The following is an 18134-nucleotide window of genomic DNA, read 5'->3' as shown; positions in this document are numbered from 1 at the left end:
AAATAGAAAAGCTCCTTGGGCTAAAGCCAGACAGTAGTGGGGTTTTTTTAATATATATTTCTTATCTATGGCTTTTATTAATACATCAGAGACTTTTAATTCTATAATTCTGTTGATAACTTACAGCCTTTCCCTATTGTTTGGTGATGGCCTCATCTAAGAATGCTTCATGCTCTCTCCTCCCCCCCCCAAATTTGTATTTTTGTGCTAAGTTTTTAAAATCTTGTCAGTCATAGTTTGAAATTTGTCTGCCCTGTGGCAGATGATTCTACTTTTAGATGGTGTATCTGAACACTTTCAGTGCACTTGTTGAATTTCACTGATTACTCTCATAGTTTGGAATAACTTGGATAGTTCTTTTTCAGCGTTTGTTTTACCGCTGCTTATTGGAGGTTTATCAGAGAGTCATACCTTACACGTGGCTTACAGATTCTTCCTAAAATGAAGACATTTTGGACTGCTTATTTCCTATCCATCAAATGTGACCATGTATACCTACTTATGTGACTACAGAAAAACAGGAGTATGTTTTTTCTAAATATCTAAATGATGTGATGCATGTCACTTCCACGTAAAGGTACAAACGCTGGGGCACTTTTTTGAAAGCAACGTGTTCAATTAACAGTTGTCTTGTGTCTGTAACTTAATTGATAGCAGAAGATGTATTCTCATTTTTAACTCTGTTTTTATTTTAATGTTTCTTCTCTTGAATTTAGATAACATAATCCATGGATAAAGTGGGAAAGATGTGGAACAATTTCAAATACAGGTGCCAGAATCTCTTCAGTCACGAGGGTGGAAGCCAAAATGAAAATGTAGTCGTGAACGCCAATAGTTGCTCATCTGCTAAAGAGAACACTATCCAGATAACTGATTCGTCTCAACAACAACCTAGCAGCCCTTTGAGAGAAAACATTGCTTTGCAGTTAGGTTTAAGTCCTTCAAAGAATTCGGCAAGGCGCAACCAAAACTGTGTCACAGAAATTCCTCAGATTGTTGAAATAAGCATTGAGAAAGAGAACGACTTGTGTGTCACCACAGGAGCTAGACTTGCTCGAAGGGACTCTTATTCTCGGCATGCTCCTTGGGGTGGGAAGAAGAAGCATTCCTGCTCTACCAAAACCCAGAGCTCCTTGGATACCGAAAAGCGATTTGGTAGAACACGAAGTGGTTTGCAGAGGAGGGAGAGAAGGTATGGGGTGAGTTCCGTCCATGACATGGATGCAGTATCAAACAGGACAGTAGGCAGCCGTTCTCTGCGACAGCGTCTGCAGGATACTGTGGGGCTATGTTTTCCCATGAGAACTTACAACAAACAGTCCAAACCTCTGTTTTCTAACAAAAGAAAGATCCATCTCTCTGAGTTAATGCTTGAGAAATGCCCTTTTCCCGCAGGCTCAGATCTGGCTCAGAAGTGGCATCTGATTAAACAACACACAGCGCCTGTGAGTCCTCATTCAACCTTTTTTGACACGTTTGATCCTTCCTTGGTTTCCACAGAAGATGAAGAAGACAGACTCAGAGAGAGACGTAGACTTAGTATCGAAGAAGGGGTTGATCCCCCTCCCAATGCCCAAATACATACTTTTGAAGCTACAGCACAGGTTAATCCATTGTATAAACTGGGACCAAAGTTAGCCCCTGGTATGACTGAGCTGACCGGGGACAAAAACATTACACCTCCAGGGAACTGTGACTCCGAAGAGGACACCACAACGCTTTGCCTGCAGTCACGCAGGCAGAAGCAGCGCCAGATGTCTGGAGAGAGCCACGGCCATATCAGCAGGCAGGGGGCTTGGAAAGTGCACACTCAGATCGATTACATCCATTGCCTTGTGCCAGACTTGCTTCAGATCACAGGTAACCCGTGTTACTGGGGCGTGATGGACCGCTACGAAGCAGAGGCACTTCTGGAGGGTAAACCCGAAGGCACGTTTTTGCTCAGGGACTCTGCGCAAGAGGACTACCTCTTCTCTGTGAGCTTCCGTCGCTACAACCGATCGCTGCACGCACGCATTGAGCAGTGGAATCACAACTTCAGTTTTGATGCCCACGATCCCTGTGTGTTTCACTCCTCCACTGTCACGGGGCTCCTGGAACACTACAAAGACCCTAGCTCTTGCATGTTCTTTGAACCGTTACTGACTGTATCTCTGAACAGGACTTTCCCCTTTAGTCTGCAGTATATCTGCCGGGCAGTAATCTGCAGGTGCACTACGTACGATGGAATCGATGACCTTCCTCTGCCCTCCATGTTGCAAGACTTTCTAAAGGAGTATCACTATAAACAAAAAGTCAGGGTGCGATGGCTGGAGCGGGAACCTATAAAAACGAAGTAAACGGAGATCAGAATAAGCTTCTAGGAAACGCTTTTTTTGTGTGTGTGTGTGTTACGGTTTAACTGCAGCGAGCGCACTGACGACGTCTAGCTTTTCTGCAATATCCTATTTAAGCTGAGTGTTAGTATCCTGTCAGATGCTGCCTGCTGTTAATCAAACTAAGTTGTGTTGCCTCTCGGAAACAATAAGCAGACACAATTCTGCACGTTTTTCATTAAGGCCTAATGAAAATATTTTTGCTAATTTCTAAATATTTTGTTTCCCTTTTATAGCTGTAGTAATTGGATGAAGAAACTATGAGGCATTTTCCATGGGGCATTCATGTAACGCTAATAAAGAAAGGCTTTGTTAGAGGAGTGTTTTTTGCTCATATTTGAAGTATTTTTTTTAAATAGTTTTCTTGAAAACTTTCCACTACTCAAAATACTAACTTAGCTCACAAACAAGTTTCCAAATACTAGTGAGTAGGAGCGTTTTCTTTTAATGAAGAGCAGTTCATTAGAAGCAGTCCATTAAGAGTTAATGGTGCTTTGATGCTAACAGATGAATCGTGCTTTTCTCAGTGTATAAGGTTTCCTAATCATTAAGACTTGAATATGCCTGCTCAGTACTGTAATTCTATTTTAAACACTTGGAGATTTAAGTGGCATTGTTAGCAAAAGTAATACTGTCTTGGACAGTTAAGTACCTTCCAGTGTGAATTGCTGATTCGGCGGCAGGACACGGGATTAGATTGTTGCCGTGAAACAAAAGGTTGCGGTTTTTTCCTAAACCAGAATATGGTGGCCTGACTGCTGGTAACTTACAATGGAAAGTAATAGCAAAGAGAGAGAACTTTTCATTATTTAAAGTCGTCTGATATTTTTATGGGGAAAATTACCAGGGGTTGAATTATCGTGATCGGAGTACAAAATCTGACATATCTGAAGTAAATGTCGGGTTTCAAAGGTACTGTTACACTTTATTTGTAAATATCTTTCCATTTGCGCTTTTAAAAAATGTTTTAAAGTAATATGCACTGATTATAACTTCAACAGATTACTTGGAAGTGAGATTCTAAGTTCTGTTTGCTTATTTAATTGGAGATGGGACTTAAAATAGTTCCGTCTTAGACATTTTTGCACTAAAGTTTTGTTGGAATGCCCTGATCCATTTAATGTTTTGTACCGATTATGAGTGCTCCCTAGTTTCTTTACCAGCTGCTACAGTGTTTTATTACTTACTTCTCTATGGCAGTGACCTGTGCGAGGTAGGGAACATTTTGGCTGCAAGTACAATAAACATTATTCTTGTATGCTACACTAACCCTTCTATTGATGTATTTTTCTGCTTGCTGTGCCTTGTTCTGGCTTTTTGTGCTAATAAAGTACAGTATGTTCAGTGTTATACTTGTATATCTGCTCTGTTTTTATATATTCACGTAACTTGTAGCACTTAACTGAATTTTTAATAGACTTTTCTTATTACTTAGTGTAGGTAATGCACAAATACCGTGTAGTTGAATATCGATTGGTCAGCACACCATACTCCTGGTTTTTGTTTCGTGCATATCAGAAACCTGACAGTGTACACCACTGATGAGTAACATTTCTGTAGTCATGGCAAAGTAATGGACTTGTCTTCAGGCATACAGTTTTTTGTAATGTCAAGGATAAATGTTAAGCAAAAACAATTCTAAAGCATTACTGATCCCCCCTGTAATGGTTGCTGAAGGTGTTTCAGCTTGTTACGTAGCAAACTGCTAAGTTTAATGTTTTGATACTCCCCACTGGGTAAGGCTTATTCCTGTAAATTGACAGTAGAGCAGTGGCATTTGTTCACTTTTAGACTATTTTAAGAGATAGATGTACACACAAACTGGCCAAATGTCCTGTTTTTACCAAAGAATACTGTCAATTTATATTGGGGTATTTTTTTAGTAAAGAAAGAGTGGAGAGATGCAATTTCTGTTCTATCAGATATTTATCCCAAGCTATGATAAACCAAAGTATTTGACAACTTCATCTGAACTTAAGTAATGTATATGTTTATGTTGGTAGAGCTTAAAACTTTTACATCACCGGTGTCGTCATTTTTCTTGAACTCACAATGCACCTGAAGGAGAATGACTTAAATAATTTTGTAATGACTGGAACAGCACTACATAGAAGCTCATACTGCAAGAGATTAATCTGAAGCACCCAGAAAGCACTTTAAAACATGTGTTTATATGCTTGTGGAAAATTTGTGATCCCATTATGCATTCTTTGTAGTAGCTTATTTCTTTTCTGTGTTAAAAGACTTCAACTGTTAAAATGGAACTTTGTTTAGAATATGTAAATACTGAGTTTATGTAAGTATGTGTACAAATGTGCTAATGGTCACTTAAGTTTTCAATTGTGTGTGTGTCCTTGGATATGCAACTCCTAGTTTAAAATCTACTCTAAGCATAAAAAGAGGAAAAAAAGTCACCAGCATGGAATTGCACCTAAGTGTACCTTCGCTGTGTCCTCACCAGTCCCTCGGCTGGATCTGAATTCCAGATGAGTTTACTTTAAATCTTGTTTTCAATATATCATACGGTCTACTTGCAACCAAGCTTTGTCCCACTTCTAGGGACCTGTTTTATGTTTACACCTGTTGCAGTTGCTTGTCATAAACTAGCTGATGAGATTCTAGCTGTGACATTATCAATGTGGTCAGGAATACACATTCATTTAATTTTTTATCATGTGATGGAATCTTTGGGAAAAAAGAAAGACAAGAAATAAAAACCCCAAACTCTTATCTCAGAAGGTTTTTTGCTTTTGCATTTCTGTAAATAGCCTTTATGGAGAGGATTTATTGCTCCCTTGAAACACGCAAAAAAGGAAACGACCTATTCCTCTACGACTTCTTTAAAGCTTTGCTTCACTGAAATACTCAGAATAACTTGCTAGTGTGGTTATGCTCCAAATAATCACTTTTAAAATTGTAGTAGACTTGAGTGTTGACTACTCAAGTTGTTGTGTCTGTCATATTGAGTACCTTTTTGGTTCTGAAGGCGCTAAAATGTTAGTATGTTGAGAATGCAAGTAGTTGATTCCTCTTTTCTGTTGGAGTTATGCTTTGGCTTCAACTTGATTTTGTTTAGAAAATCTTATGTGCATCTTCTTGAAAAGATGTGCACAAACTACTAATTGGAGTGATTTTTTAACAATAGCATTCAATGTGATATAGTATGCTGGCATGATTCCAATCTAACCTGGTTATGTGACAGGTGAGCACTTGAGCCTCAGTCTGGTAAAGTGTTCTTTTGAGATGATTCCCATTTCTGCAGCGAGGACTAGAGAAAGGGCTTACTCAGTAGGATTGTTTTGCAAAAAATCTTGCAATAAGGTCTTTAACCATATTTGAAAAGAACACGATAGTGGTGCTATGTGGGAATTAAGATCTTTGAACACTTAGTACAAGGTGGTGGTTTTGTTTGTATGTAAGTACACACATCATTATATTTTACAGAGTCCGCAACAGGTCCAGTTTACCGAGATACAGAAATTAAAATAATGGGAATTTCCATATTACATGTTCTCTAACATTGGAAAATTATTGTATAAATAAACCAATGTCATGAATTCATTGGCATACAATGCATGGAGGTTTTTTTACTGTTGAGTCATTGTTTGTAGAACAGAATTACAATAAAAAAAACGAGGGCATTAAATCCAAATCTTTTTAGAAATCTGTCTTTATGTCCTGATGAAATTAGAGACTAATTAAATAGTCTTTTGACTATATATGAGGGTCAATGAGTTGAGGGGTTTTGTCAGTTTTAAAGGCATAACTCGTCGGAAAATAGTCCTAAGGACATGTGGAATGAAACTTCTTTGAATAAGTTAAAGCCATGCTTTGCATTTATATACTTTAAATTTTGTGTGCATTTGAAAACTTGTTGTTCGCAAAAGGACAGTTTCTAAATTGGAAGCAAACAGTCTATCTACAGTGTTTGGTAAGATGAATTCAGGCCTTTGCTAGACATCATCCTGACAGTCACTTGCATTCTTAAGTCCATAATTTAACTTTAATATTCTGCACTATTTAAATAAGCAAAGATTCTGAGTTTGCATGTTACAAAAGAGGTTTGCTTTAGTCTCTTTGTGCAAGCCAAAATATTTGCAGAATGCTTTAAATCTTTTCTCTCCTGCGAAGTTGTATGTAAGACTAAAATTGTGAAGGCAGAAGTTGCTTGAGTACCAGAGGGATGACTCTTATCTCCTTTTAAAACTATTCACGTTTAAAATTATGAAAGTGCTTTTTGAGTCTTCTTTTTTTTTAAAGTATTTTTGTGAAATCATCACATACATGCCAAACCTTAGTCTGCAAGAAGCTACGTAGCCTATACAGAGAAGGTAATAAGGTGCTTCCAAGTACATGTGCATCATGGTCTTTTTTGAAGGTGTCTGAAGTACACCAAGGTGGTGAACATTAGTACATTGGAATTCTAAAAGATCTCTTAACTTTTTGCCCATGCATAGCATGCATTGCAAATAAAAGGACTATTTTATTTGTAGCTTCGGCTATATTTGTCTATTATAGGCAGTTGATTTGTCTATGTTTTCCTGCTGTTGCCACACTTGCCTAAACAGTTGTCTCCTGACTGTGGCCAAAGCAGATGTTTTTTGTTGTTGTTCATAATTTCTTTTTAGGAAGTGTTAAAGTGTTAACTCTTAGGAAGGGTGATACAACACTGCTAACTGTTCTTCCTTTTTGCAACGTTTACAAAGAATCATTTAGCTTGACCATGGGGTTGTGTCTACCAAATGCCTGAATTTAAAGCTTGTTTGTTTTTAATTGAAAATGCTACTGATGAGGACTTTGAAAAGAAAAAGGCTTGGTATTTTCACAGCAAGATAAATGTTTTGCAATGAGGTAAGGATCTCTTGAAGATGCTTTATAAGAAGGTTGTTGTGGTGGTTTTTTTTCCTGCCTCTTACTGTCTTAAATCAAGACTCGTAAAAGAAAATTTTAACCTTACATTAATTTAAAAACTGAAAGAAATCTGGTGCTTTTACTTAATTTGCTTGCATATTGCCATTGTTTTAAGAAGCAAATTTAAAATCTGTTATTTCAATGAAGCATTGCAATTTCTTATTTTTATAAAGTACTCCTTTTACAAAAATTGTGTACCAATAGATTGTTAACCTGATACCGTCTTTTAAACCTGTTGTTATCAAGCTAGCTATTGTGTAAATGCTTTTCAGGCTGAATAAATATTCACTTTGTAAATCTGCATTAAAGCTACAGCTGTTGCCAGCTAGGTTTCTTAGGGCCAACACAATGTATTTGAGCTGAAGCTCCTGGTGCTTGACCCTTTTTCTTCCTGTCTTCAGTAGGAAAAAAAAAAGCGTGCATAATTGTGTATATGTGATAATGTTGCAAGTCTCTTTGTTAAGCACACAGCTACACTGACAAGCAGAAACGTATCTGAACTTGCTTGTCTGGAGTAAAGGAACCTCTCTGGTTTCTCAGCAGGAGTTGTAACTTGGTGGCACATTGACCCCGAGGAAGCAGAATCAAGCTTTGCTCTTCTGAGCAGCTTTTAAATTGAATATGATGTGTGCTTCCCGTGCAATAAAGTACATTAACTTTTTAGAGCCGTGAGGATTTTAATAGCTTTCAGAAGATACGACTGTATTTGGCTGCTTTGTCACTTCTTGCTTTCATACTTGTCTTGCAAAAGCATGAAGAGATATATTTATTAAAATTGAATCTATATAGTCACCAAATGTTTAAGCACTACTTTGTAGTATCTTTACGGAGATAGCAAATTCCTACACAGTTGTATTTGAACTGTTTTGGGAAATTGAATAATGACACTGTGGGCACAAATTAATTCAGATTGCACTAAACTTCCTTACCAGAAGCCTTCATTCTTAAAAAACCCAACCCTATGCGATCTCTGCACAGAAAAACTGTGGCTGTGGTGATGCAGTCTCTGGTGGGTGTCCAAAAAAAAGTGACACCCAGACGGTCCCTGGACCTTTTCCTGACATTCCAGTTGAAGGGCCCCTGGCAGGCCTGCTGGGCACTCGAGGAGTTGGCTGGCGAGCATGCCGATAGGCACCCGATGCCAGCACCTTGTGTAACGGTGCTGGTTTCGGTCTCCCTAGCTTAGATAGTTTTTTAACCCGCTGCAGCTTAAATGTTTCTCCACCCTGCCTAATTTGTCTTTGTTGTCTGGTTGCCAAATTGTCTTGCATCTTAATATGGTAAGAATAATGTGATTTATGGCTACCCAACCAGTGTATTTTAATTAATAGATGGCTCTGTCTTAATAAATGGGGTATAAACTACCATATCGTTTTCTTTTTATATTTGTTTGGGAGCAAAAAGTTGTAATTTTAATGAGTTCATTTTAAATCTAGAATGTAAATACAGCTTTGTCACAAATATTTAGTTGTTGCATGTCAAAAGGATAAGTAGTTAGATCAAAATAATCAGTAACTCATGTTTATTCCAATCAATTTCTATCGCGTCTAAAATACTTGAATGAAGAGATCAAAACATGAGTAACTATTGTCTTTAGAAGTTTTATCGCACTCTGAAATTCCAGCAAGCTCTTAATTCAGTGCGTTTTTGCTTAAATGTCAGGGGTTTTTCTCTCCACTTGTGAGTACGCTTTTTTTTGTGACATGAAAGTGTGTACTCTGAGAGCACAACCCCCATGAACACAAACTTGGGGACGTGTGTAGCTTGTCGTCCTGAAAGCTGAGAGAGTGTCTCCACTGTGACTGATGGGAACTACTCTTAAAGCAAATTAGTGCAAATGTTCAGGCTATGAAGACTGGGTAAAACGCTGCTGGTGAGGAGTTACAGTCAGGCACAGCAATGACAGTGAGACAAGCTGGAAAAAAGTATTGTGGGCTGCTCTGTGGAACTAATTCAGGCTTCTTAATTTGTTAATTCTGTCTTTTCTAGAGCATTACTCCTAAAAATACACTTAGTTCAGATTACTTTGGAATCTTTATATTATAACTAGTGAACTGTTAGGAAACCAAGCCCCTGAAAACAAAACCCGTTTTCTGACTGTTTTGCATAGAGATTATCCATGTAGTTAAGATTCATTGAAACATACAGAAGGTTGATTGTCTTAAACTTGGCTAAAAAAAATTACTGATTTTAAATTACTACATATAATTTATTATATATATTGTATAATATACCTCATTATAATTTATAATCAATACAAAGTTTTTATTTGATAAATGAAAGTTGTGAGAATTAACTTACCTATTTTAGTGGTATGTTTTAACTAGGAAGCTCTAATTCCGTTAAACTTACAGCAGAGATCATCATATTACATGATTATATATTTTGAGTGTTTAGATAGGGAAGATACAGGCTCAGTAATAGTTCAAAAGAGTGTCAAGACACCAGGTGATCTGAAACTAAGATTTCTAGAATCGGTGTCCTCTTTGTGACTTCCGCTAGAGGAGGGAATTTTAAAGAGTCTACCTCAGCTGTTTGTGACTTTTCAGGATGTCGAAAGTACATAGGTATCTACAGTAGAATGTATATAGGATAAATAAAGGAGATACTTGAGAATGAACATGGCTGGCTACACTAGTGCAAGTTGTGAGGAAGATAATATTTACTTGTAGTGGTATTTCTTGGGCTTCTGATTGTCCACTTAAGCATTAATTTGGTTACCCAAATCAAATGCCAAGAAGCAATGCGGGAACTTACCTCGCAGTATAGATTCCTGAGCCAGTGTTTCTGTTGCTGAACCTAGAGGGCCCAGACAAATGAATCGGTAAGAAGAGTTTGTGGTGTCCGTTCACCTCTGAAGAGCTGGTCCTATGAGGGGCATTAGTACAGTTCTGTGTCTGAGCTTCCCAACCGTTGATGGGGTAGCTCAGGTGTGGTGAAGTGGTGCTGGCATGACCTGCTTGCAAGACAGGTCTTGCTTTGTTCTGCCACTGAGTGTCTTGTGGCATCTAGGAAGTCTAGTAGTAAACCTTTTGTAGGGCTCTTGTTGTCTCTTCTTAAAACTTAATAAAATGGATAAAAACTACTATTTATAGTGTCAGTTGTAGCTCTCATGTTAGGAATGTGTAAGTTCATCACGGAAATGTGTAAATTCATCACGGTTTTGAGTGGTGCACAGACTTTGTGAGAAGGTCACAAAGAGCTGCCTGGAATTGAACTAGCTGGATGTGGGGCAAGTTCGACATGTTGCTGCTTGCTAGCTCGGCTTGCCCTTTAGCGAAAGAAGAATGATGATACATGATCCATTTGTGAAATACTTTGTGCTCTAGTGATGAGCAACATAATAGAAGAGCTAGTCTGTTATTTGCGAATATCTGACACCCCTCCTTCACTGTGGTAAGTATATGTCCACTCAGTATTTGTAATTGTTTTTGCTCAAGTGATAACTGACTGCTGTGGACATGATATATATGATACACAGGTTTGTAGGGTACTGAGTGCTCTATGCCCTTTATTTCCTAACCCAGCCCTTTGTCAAGCCCTAGTTTGGGTTTTCCCCATGTGAAGTGTTGTTTTCTCCTTGCAAGCTCTGTTGTGGAGACAGTCTTTGCCTCCTTTCTTCTGTCATTTTATGTTTTGTATCCAATCTGATAAGGCTCATAACCTGCAAGCAGCGTGTGAGGAGAATTTCCTGGCATGAGCCGATGAATTGCTGAGATTGTTATCATTCTCTACTACAGAAGCACCCTGTTTTATTTATACACCGTTTGTCTTCAGTTTCATTATGTGCCAAGAAGAAAAAAGCCAGACTTTTTCCTTCAAGCAATTGCTTGTATAACCTTTTATACTATGGACATGCAGATGCCTGACACTTAAGCCAAATTCTTTTCTGCTCTAGCAGTGTTTGCAAGGGTGCTCTTCTTCCCTCCTCCCCAGTCTGGCCCGTGTGTTGCCTGCTCATGGTTGGAGGATGCTTGCACCTTCTATTCTTCTAACTGTTCAGTTGAGCAGGAGCTAACAAACTTTTCTTTTTAACTGCAAATTTGCTTTCATGTCTCTGTGGGCATGGCTTTGCATAAAAGCTGTAGTTTAAACTGTTGCAGATGTGTTGGAGCCATCACTGACCATCATCTGAGTACTGCCAGTGTTTTTGCTGTTCAGGAAAAAGCTGATGGGGAGCATTCTGTGGGCAGGGATTTCAAGCTAGGAGTTTGCAAGAAGCATCAATAGCTTCAGTTGTATTTTCTGGAAGATGTTAGCTTCAGCTTGATTCCATACTTAAAGGTATTTTCATCCTTATACTGAGTCACCTCAAGTAGATTCTTTTACATTGGAGGAGAAAAGAAGTAATACTTCTATTTATTTCCAGCACAAACTTCGAAAGAACAATTTCCAGGACTGATTCCTATATCACTTTAAGACCTCCTGACCTTCTGAGGTGTCTGGTATCTCTCCCAGGAATTTAAGACTGGCATCAGCTCCAGAGATACAGTTGCCCAGAGAAGTTGAGTGGTGTTCTGCAGCACTACTTGGCTGAGGCTCTTGGTGTAGATGCCTTGGAAGTCACTTTCTAGCAGGTCATCACTTAAGTACTTCAAAGCCATTGGTGTCTTCCAGAGCTTGCCCCTAGGTCCTGGTTTCTGGCAGTTTAGACACTTTAAGCAAGGCCCCATTTCTAATCCTTGCACTCCTTTCAGGACCAATGCCACCTAATGAAACTGTGTAAGGTGGTCTGAGTCTCTGAATGTAGCTCAACCATCCTTGGCTTCTTAGAGAGACCTGTTGTAGGTGGAAACAGAGGACCAGGCACAAGACCAGATCCCCATATCAGACTGGACAGAGAACAGATCTAGTGGCCAGCTCTGCTTTTTGTTCCCTCTAGTTAGAGAGTTCTTAGTACTCTACTGTAGCCAAAAATCTCAGGTTCACAGGAGAAAAATCTGTCTTGGTTTCTGCCTGAGTGAGCCTGTGGACCAAATCTGTCTGTCCTAACAGGGTCAGTACTGGCATACCCTTCACCATGTGCAAGATGAGAGATTCTGCCCAGCTGCCTTGGTTGAGAGTAGTTGAACAAGGCTGTCCTCAGGCTGCCTTTATTCTAGAGCACAGAGGTAATGACTTTGCACCCATATTGTGAATAATGTGCACTCAGAGCTGCAAGCTGCCTTCAGTTCTGCATAGAAGAATTTCAGCAGAGTTATTGTCTCCTTAAGGTCGCTTTAAAGAGCTCCTCTTGGTGTTCTCAAGATGATGTCTATCTCTCATTGTGTCTATTTCAACCTGAGTCAGTTTATAATTTCTCTGTTTTGCTGTAGCAAGTTTTGTCAAAAATAACTAAGCAATTTACTACTCAGTAACATAGGTCAAATAGACACTGATTGACATCATGTTTCAGACCTGCTCACAGGCTTTGATATCAGCATCTCCACTCAAAGCTCCGTTCATTGCCTTCAGTCATATGGTCCTTGGTGTTAATTCCTGGCTATGCTTTTCTGTTGGGAGATACCCTAATTAACAGTAGGAATGAATGCCAAAGCCAAGTAATTAGATTCTCTGCTTGGAAGTTTAGTCATCTCTTTTGCCCAGGGACATGTTCCTCCTTTTCCGCTCTGGCACGATGTTTGGTGTCTGAGCTTCTTAGTTAAAAGTTAGTCTACAGCCGTCTTTGCTACTCAAACATTATTTTTCTCCATCATTCTGCAATGATTAGAAGGCCTTAAAGATTTAGAAGCATTTCTTTTCATTCTCTTCTTCTCCTCTTCTGTTATTTTAAAATCTCTTTCCTTAGGAGATATTTAAACTGGTTTAGACATCTGTGAAGGTCAGCCTAAGGCAAGCATGATGATGGCAGTTAAAGTGGTAAAAGAGGTATATGCCTTTACAGCTGATCCTCCCCATACTGGCTCTGTCTTGACAACATTACCTTTTGCATTTGCTTTACTTTTCCATCTGAGTAGAGATGAGTTTTGGTTGTGCTAATTACTCTGTTCTTTCCAAAATTGCAGATGTTCATACCTGAATCAACTCATTTTATCTTGTATGTTAGGGAAACTTTTGATTTTTTTATTTGAATGCCATGAAACTGATTGTGAGTACCTTCCACAACAGAAGTCCAGGGCCCAACTATTTTACCTAAAGGTTATGGTACCAAAGAGCTGGTTATAACACCATCTCTGATGAAGTCCAAGGATGGAAATATTAAATGTGGTGAAAATATCCACCAAGGCTTGGACAATTCAGATGGACTTGATGAGAAAAGCAGCTACTTTGGAACTGTGGTTGCATCTTTATGGAGGCGCATGCTGACATGGTTTCCAGGTATGGTGTAGTTTCAGCAGAACAATATATACCCTGCTCACCATTCTCCTAAGGACTGTGAAATCCTTCACAGTTGTTTGCTCAGGTCCAGTGGGTAGCAGGGTTGACTATTAAGTGAGTGGCCAGTGGAAATGGTTTTGCTCCTGGAAAAAACTACACTTCTGTGACCTGTTCTACAAATACATACTTTAATGGGGAGGGAAATACATACACTATATCTTTTGCAGACACAAGGTAAGCAAAGCAGTGTGTACATGGTCGCAGAGTATTCTGATCGGTTTCAACTGGAATATAGTGAATTTATGCCTTAACAGATAGATTTCCATCTCTCCTTTTTTTCCAGAGAAGTTTCAAGCTTGCTGAAATCGTACTTGAGAAGATGCTTTCCTGTGCCAAATCAATGTCTTTGCATGGTTAAGAAGGCAGCTTTAAAACTTTAAACAATGCCTTCACTTAAAGCTTCTTAAACTAGTCAGTAAGTATGCAAAACGCGTTTAAAACTTGCTTACAGTGTTTTTGTGTACAGAATGATCTTCCAAAGCTTCATCCTCATTCACCAGCTTACCCAATCTAATGTACTTGTGCACATATATATTTGCAGCTTCCCCCCCTTCCCCCAACTTGCTGTGCAGTTGTAGCTGGTCTGTGTACATGTTAGATGAAAGTCAGCTGATGTGCTTGGCATGGGTTTGATGGGTCAAAAGATTTTGGAACCTGAGGGGAAAACTGGCAGGACTGGGATTCCTTCTGAGTTTATGAGGTTCTGGAAGTGCCAACAAGACCTGGAGGGACACATTGCCTGCAATTTTCTGTCAGGTGCCTTTTAGATCTAGAAATACGGAATTTGCAGCTGCAGGTTTGAATTATTTTATATGTATTTCCTTGATTTAACTGGATTATTCTACAGTGATTAAATACTGCTGTTTGAGAGGAGAAATTACTGTGAGTTTACAACGGGGACTTAAGAGAAAGCTTTGAGAAGGTCTTTTGATTGATTTGGTGGGGGGAAGTTGAGTAACTAAACTCAGAAATGGTGGGCTGGGTTCCGCAGCGTTACCTACCTATGTGGGGCTGTGAAGTGTTTGTGGGTTACCTTCTGGAGTACACTCCACAGCCCTAGCTCTCCAGTCAGCCAGCCAGCCTGTCTGGCTATTGCAGCTTTTGAGCTGTGCGTTTGGATGTTGTTTACACGGCAACTGTGGTGTGTGGAAGGTGACCACAGATGGTGCATGCTCACCTCTTTCCTCAAAGCAACCCACAGCACAAATGTGCTGTCCCGGACTCTCTCTGTGAGGCCACAGTCCTTCAGTAGTACAGTTGTGCTTTGTTCCCATTACATTTTGTTAGCATTAGGTCACTCAACCAAATAAGGGCTTTCTTGTTGTGCATTTGCTGGAAGAAAGCCTGAGCCTCTATTATTCCTTGCTTACCACATCTGGCTGGGGACCCAGTGCTGTTTGGTGGCCTGTTACACTGCCTGTCCACTCATTCTCTTACATTGTTGCATCCCTGACTAGCTCTTCAGCAAATTGACTGGGTTGCCCTCCGGTGTGCCCTGTTGCTCCCATATTTTTCCATGAGTATTTAGAGTTGAAGAACCTTTGTTGGATGACACATATGGTCATCCTGGAGCACGTTCATCCAAGGCAGTCATAGGCGACCGCAGCAAAGGCCTCACACTCAGCTGATGCTGTTATGGAGTTGTGATGGCCAAAAGTTTGGCCTTGCTGTCTTGCAACAAATGAAACCAGCTGCAGTAAAATTTGTACGTAACTGGTAATTGTATAAATTTCTTTCTCAGAACACACCACAAAGATATTTTTATTGTGATCTCAGCAATCAGTTGTGCGACAGAAAGAGCTCTTCAGCATTGCAACAGGACACGAAAACATTAAGCATGGTAAGTCACGTTATCGTGGTCCTATGTGTCTCTGCTTTGTGTGTATAACCATGATTAAGAGTCTAGATGTATTTAACAATAAACTTGGATTTACTTCTTTAGCTGGTGTGGAGACCATGTAACTAACTCACTGCCTTTTCTTTCACATAGTCACTGATTCAATGATCAGTGCATCAGATGCATCACGAAGGGTGTGGCCAGCAGGTCAAGGGAGGTTCTTCTCCCTCTCTACTCTGCCCTGGTGAGGCCTCATCTGGAGTACATCTTGGCCACCAGGTGATCAGGGGACTAGAACATCTTTCATATGAGGAAAGGCTGCGGGAACTGGGGCTGTTTAGTCTGGAGAAGAGGAGACTGAGGGGAGATCTTATTAACATTTACAAATATCTAAAGGGTGGGTGTCAGGAGGTTGGGACATCCCTCTTTTCTATAGTAGCTAGCAACAGGACAAGGGGTAATGGGATGGAGCTGGAACACAAAAAGTTCCACTTAAATGTAAGAAAAAACTATTTCACTGTTCAGGTGAGGGAGCCCTGGCACAGGCTGCCCAGGGAGGTTGTGGAGGCTCCTTCCTTGGAGGTCTTCAAGACCTGCCTGGACATGTTCCTATGCGACCTGATCTAGGTGAACCTGCTTTTGCACGGGTGTTGGACTAGATGATCTCTAAAGGTCCCTTTCAAACCCTACCATTCTATGGTTCTATGATTTAGCTAATACAAAGAGAGGAGAGCAGAAAAGGGACTGAAACAAGCAATTGAAAGCATTGACTGAAAGCATTGGGGATCTTATTAGTATTTACAAATATCTAAATAGTGGGTGTCAGGAGGTTGAGGCATCCCTTTTTTCTTTTGTACCCTTTTTTCTATAGTAGCTAGCAACAGGACAGGGGTAATGGGATGAAGCTGGAACACAAAAAGTTCCACTTAAATATAAGAAAAAAACTATTTTCCTGTGAGGATGAGGGAGTCCTGGCACAGGCTGCCCAGGGGGGTTGTGGAGTCTCCTTCCTTGGAGGTCTTCAAGACCCGCCTGGACATGTTCCTATGTGACCTGATCTAGAGGAACCTGCTTCTGCAGGGGAATTGGACTAGATGATCTCTAAAGGTCCCTTCCAACCCCTACCATTGTATGATTCTATGAAATTTAAATGAACTAGATCTGCTGTTCTGGTGATGATGCTTGCAGGGATTTTTGGTTTTTTTATACATCAGTTTAGTTAAGATTTGTGTAGAATTTACTTATCCTTGAAATGTTGAATGGAGATATAGGAGAAAACCTTGATAAATTGAGGGGGGTTAAAAAATTATAGGTTAGTAGCTGTGATGTCAGACATACCCACATGTCCATTCATAACAGGACTACTCATTTTGGGATGAAATCTCCTATTTGTAAACCTAGTTTATCACATGAAACAGTAATGTCACTTAGTGGCAATACCTCATAAGTTTAATCTGTGAAGAGATACATTAAAAATAGGCCTACTACAGTGTTTTGTATTGTAAAAGTCAAAGAAAAAAACTTCAGTTAATGAAACAATCTTTGTTATCGGAGTTAGAAATAGTAGTCTCAATATGTCATCGTTACATTGAGGTTTGTTTGTGATAATGAAGGATGTCAGACTGATCTAAACTTGATTATTTCTGAGTACACAGGCCCCAATAATGTGTTTTTCAGATTTGATGAGTTTGGGCGGGGAAGGGGAGGGGGGGAAGCAATCTGCATTATTTGCAGACTTTTTAAAGTCTCTCCAGAAGCCAGGGAGGCCTGAAAATACTGGACACATCATACAAAAATTGTATTTGTCTCCAGACTCGATACTCTAAAGAGCAGAATCTGGCTGGTTAAACTAGAAGATGGTCTTAGAGACGTGCTGAATGATTTGAGGTAAAGGAGAAAATACTCTGCTAAATGTAGAGATGTAGTGCTGTTAAAGGATTGCTGTTGTCCCTGTTATGATGGTTGCTCAAGCTGTTTGATTGTTTTTTATTCTAAATTCAGAGATAATTTAAATGTCCACTCACCCAAGCTTCTTTGGGAAACCTTGACAGAAGCTGGGAACTGCTGAATGGGTGCAGAGTGTATTACCCCAGTAATGTTATTCCGTTACCACAATATTTATTAGAGACTCTGGGGAAACTCCTGTGGGCACTTTGAAACAGCCTTTCTCAAGCCTTCAGAGGTTTGGTTTTTCTGTCTGTCAGGTGTGTGATTTCAGCAAGGCAAAGTCAACATTCTGGATAAATTTGATGGGAGGGAAAAGGCCCAGCTCAGTAGCTGTTATACATAGCCAGGTTTTTAAGCCAACAGAAGCAGTAGTAAACACTCCAGAAGATATAATTTTGCTATCAGAAGAAGCTGGAGATCGTAAAACTGGAGAGTGCAACTGTTACTTCAGATGACTACTCCCTGTTCCACCTCACTGTAACTTTTTAAGCTGCTAAATCCCCAAGTATTTGCAAAGTTATCAACTGGACAGGGAACACTGCAGTCTAGCTGGCTCATGGATGTTTGATGAGATTGCTCCTTGCTCTTAATCCTCTCCCTTGACATCTCCTCTGTACTGATGCTTTCATCAAATTCCTGGGGTAAGTACAGGACAGGTTTCTTCTCTCTGGTATGCTTGCTGGAAA

At 39.7% G+C, this 18134-nt stretch overlaps 1 protein-coding gene across 2 annotated transcripts in view; it reads left to right on the top strand.

The window, feature by feature from the left end:
- SOCS5 (suppressor of cytokine signaling 5) overlaps window positions 1–8634 on the top strand; it is a 35153-nt gene extending 26519 nt beyond the window's left edge. For both annotated transcript variants that reach the window (XM_061991304.1, XM_061991302.1), the window contains one exon: window positions 717–8634. In XM_061991304.1, coding sequence (XP_061847288.1) covers window positions 729–2339 — 1611 coding nt within the window. In that variant the 5' untranslated portion in view covers window positions 717–728 and the 3' untranslated portion in view covers window positions 2340–8634. The remainder of the gene's footprint in view (window positions 1–716) is intronic.
- The last annotated feature ends 9500 nt before the right edge of the window (window positions 8635–18134 follow it).

The sequence above is a fragment of the Colius striatus genome, chromosome 2, assembly GCF_028858725.1.
Source record: "Colius striatus isolate bColStr4 chromosome 2, bColStr4.1.hap1, whole genome shotgun sequence".
NCBI lineage: Eukaryota > Metazoa > Chordata > Aves > Coliiformes > Coliidae > Colius > Colius striatus.
Note: the sequence above shows the minus strand (reverse complement) of the source record. Positions and strands in the feature narration are given on the sequence as shown.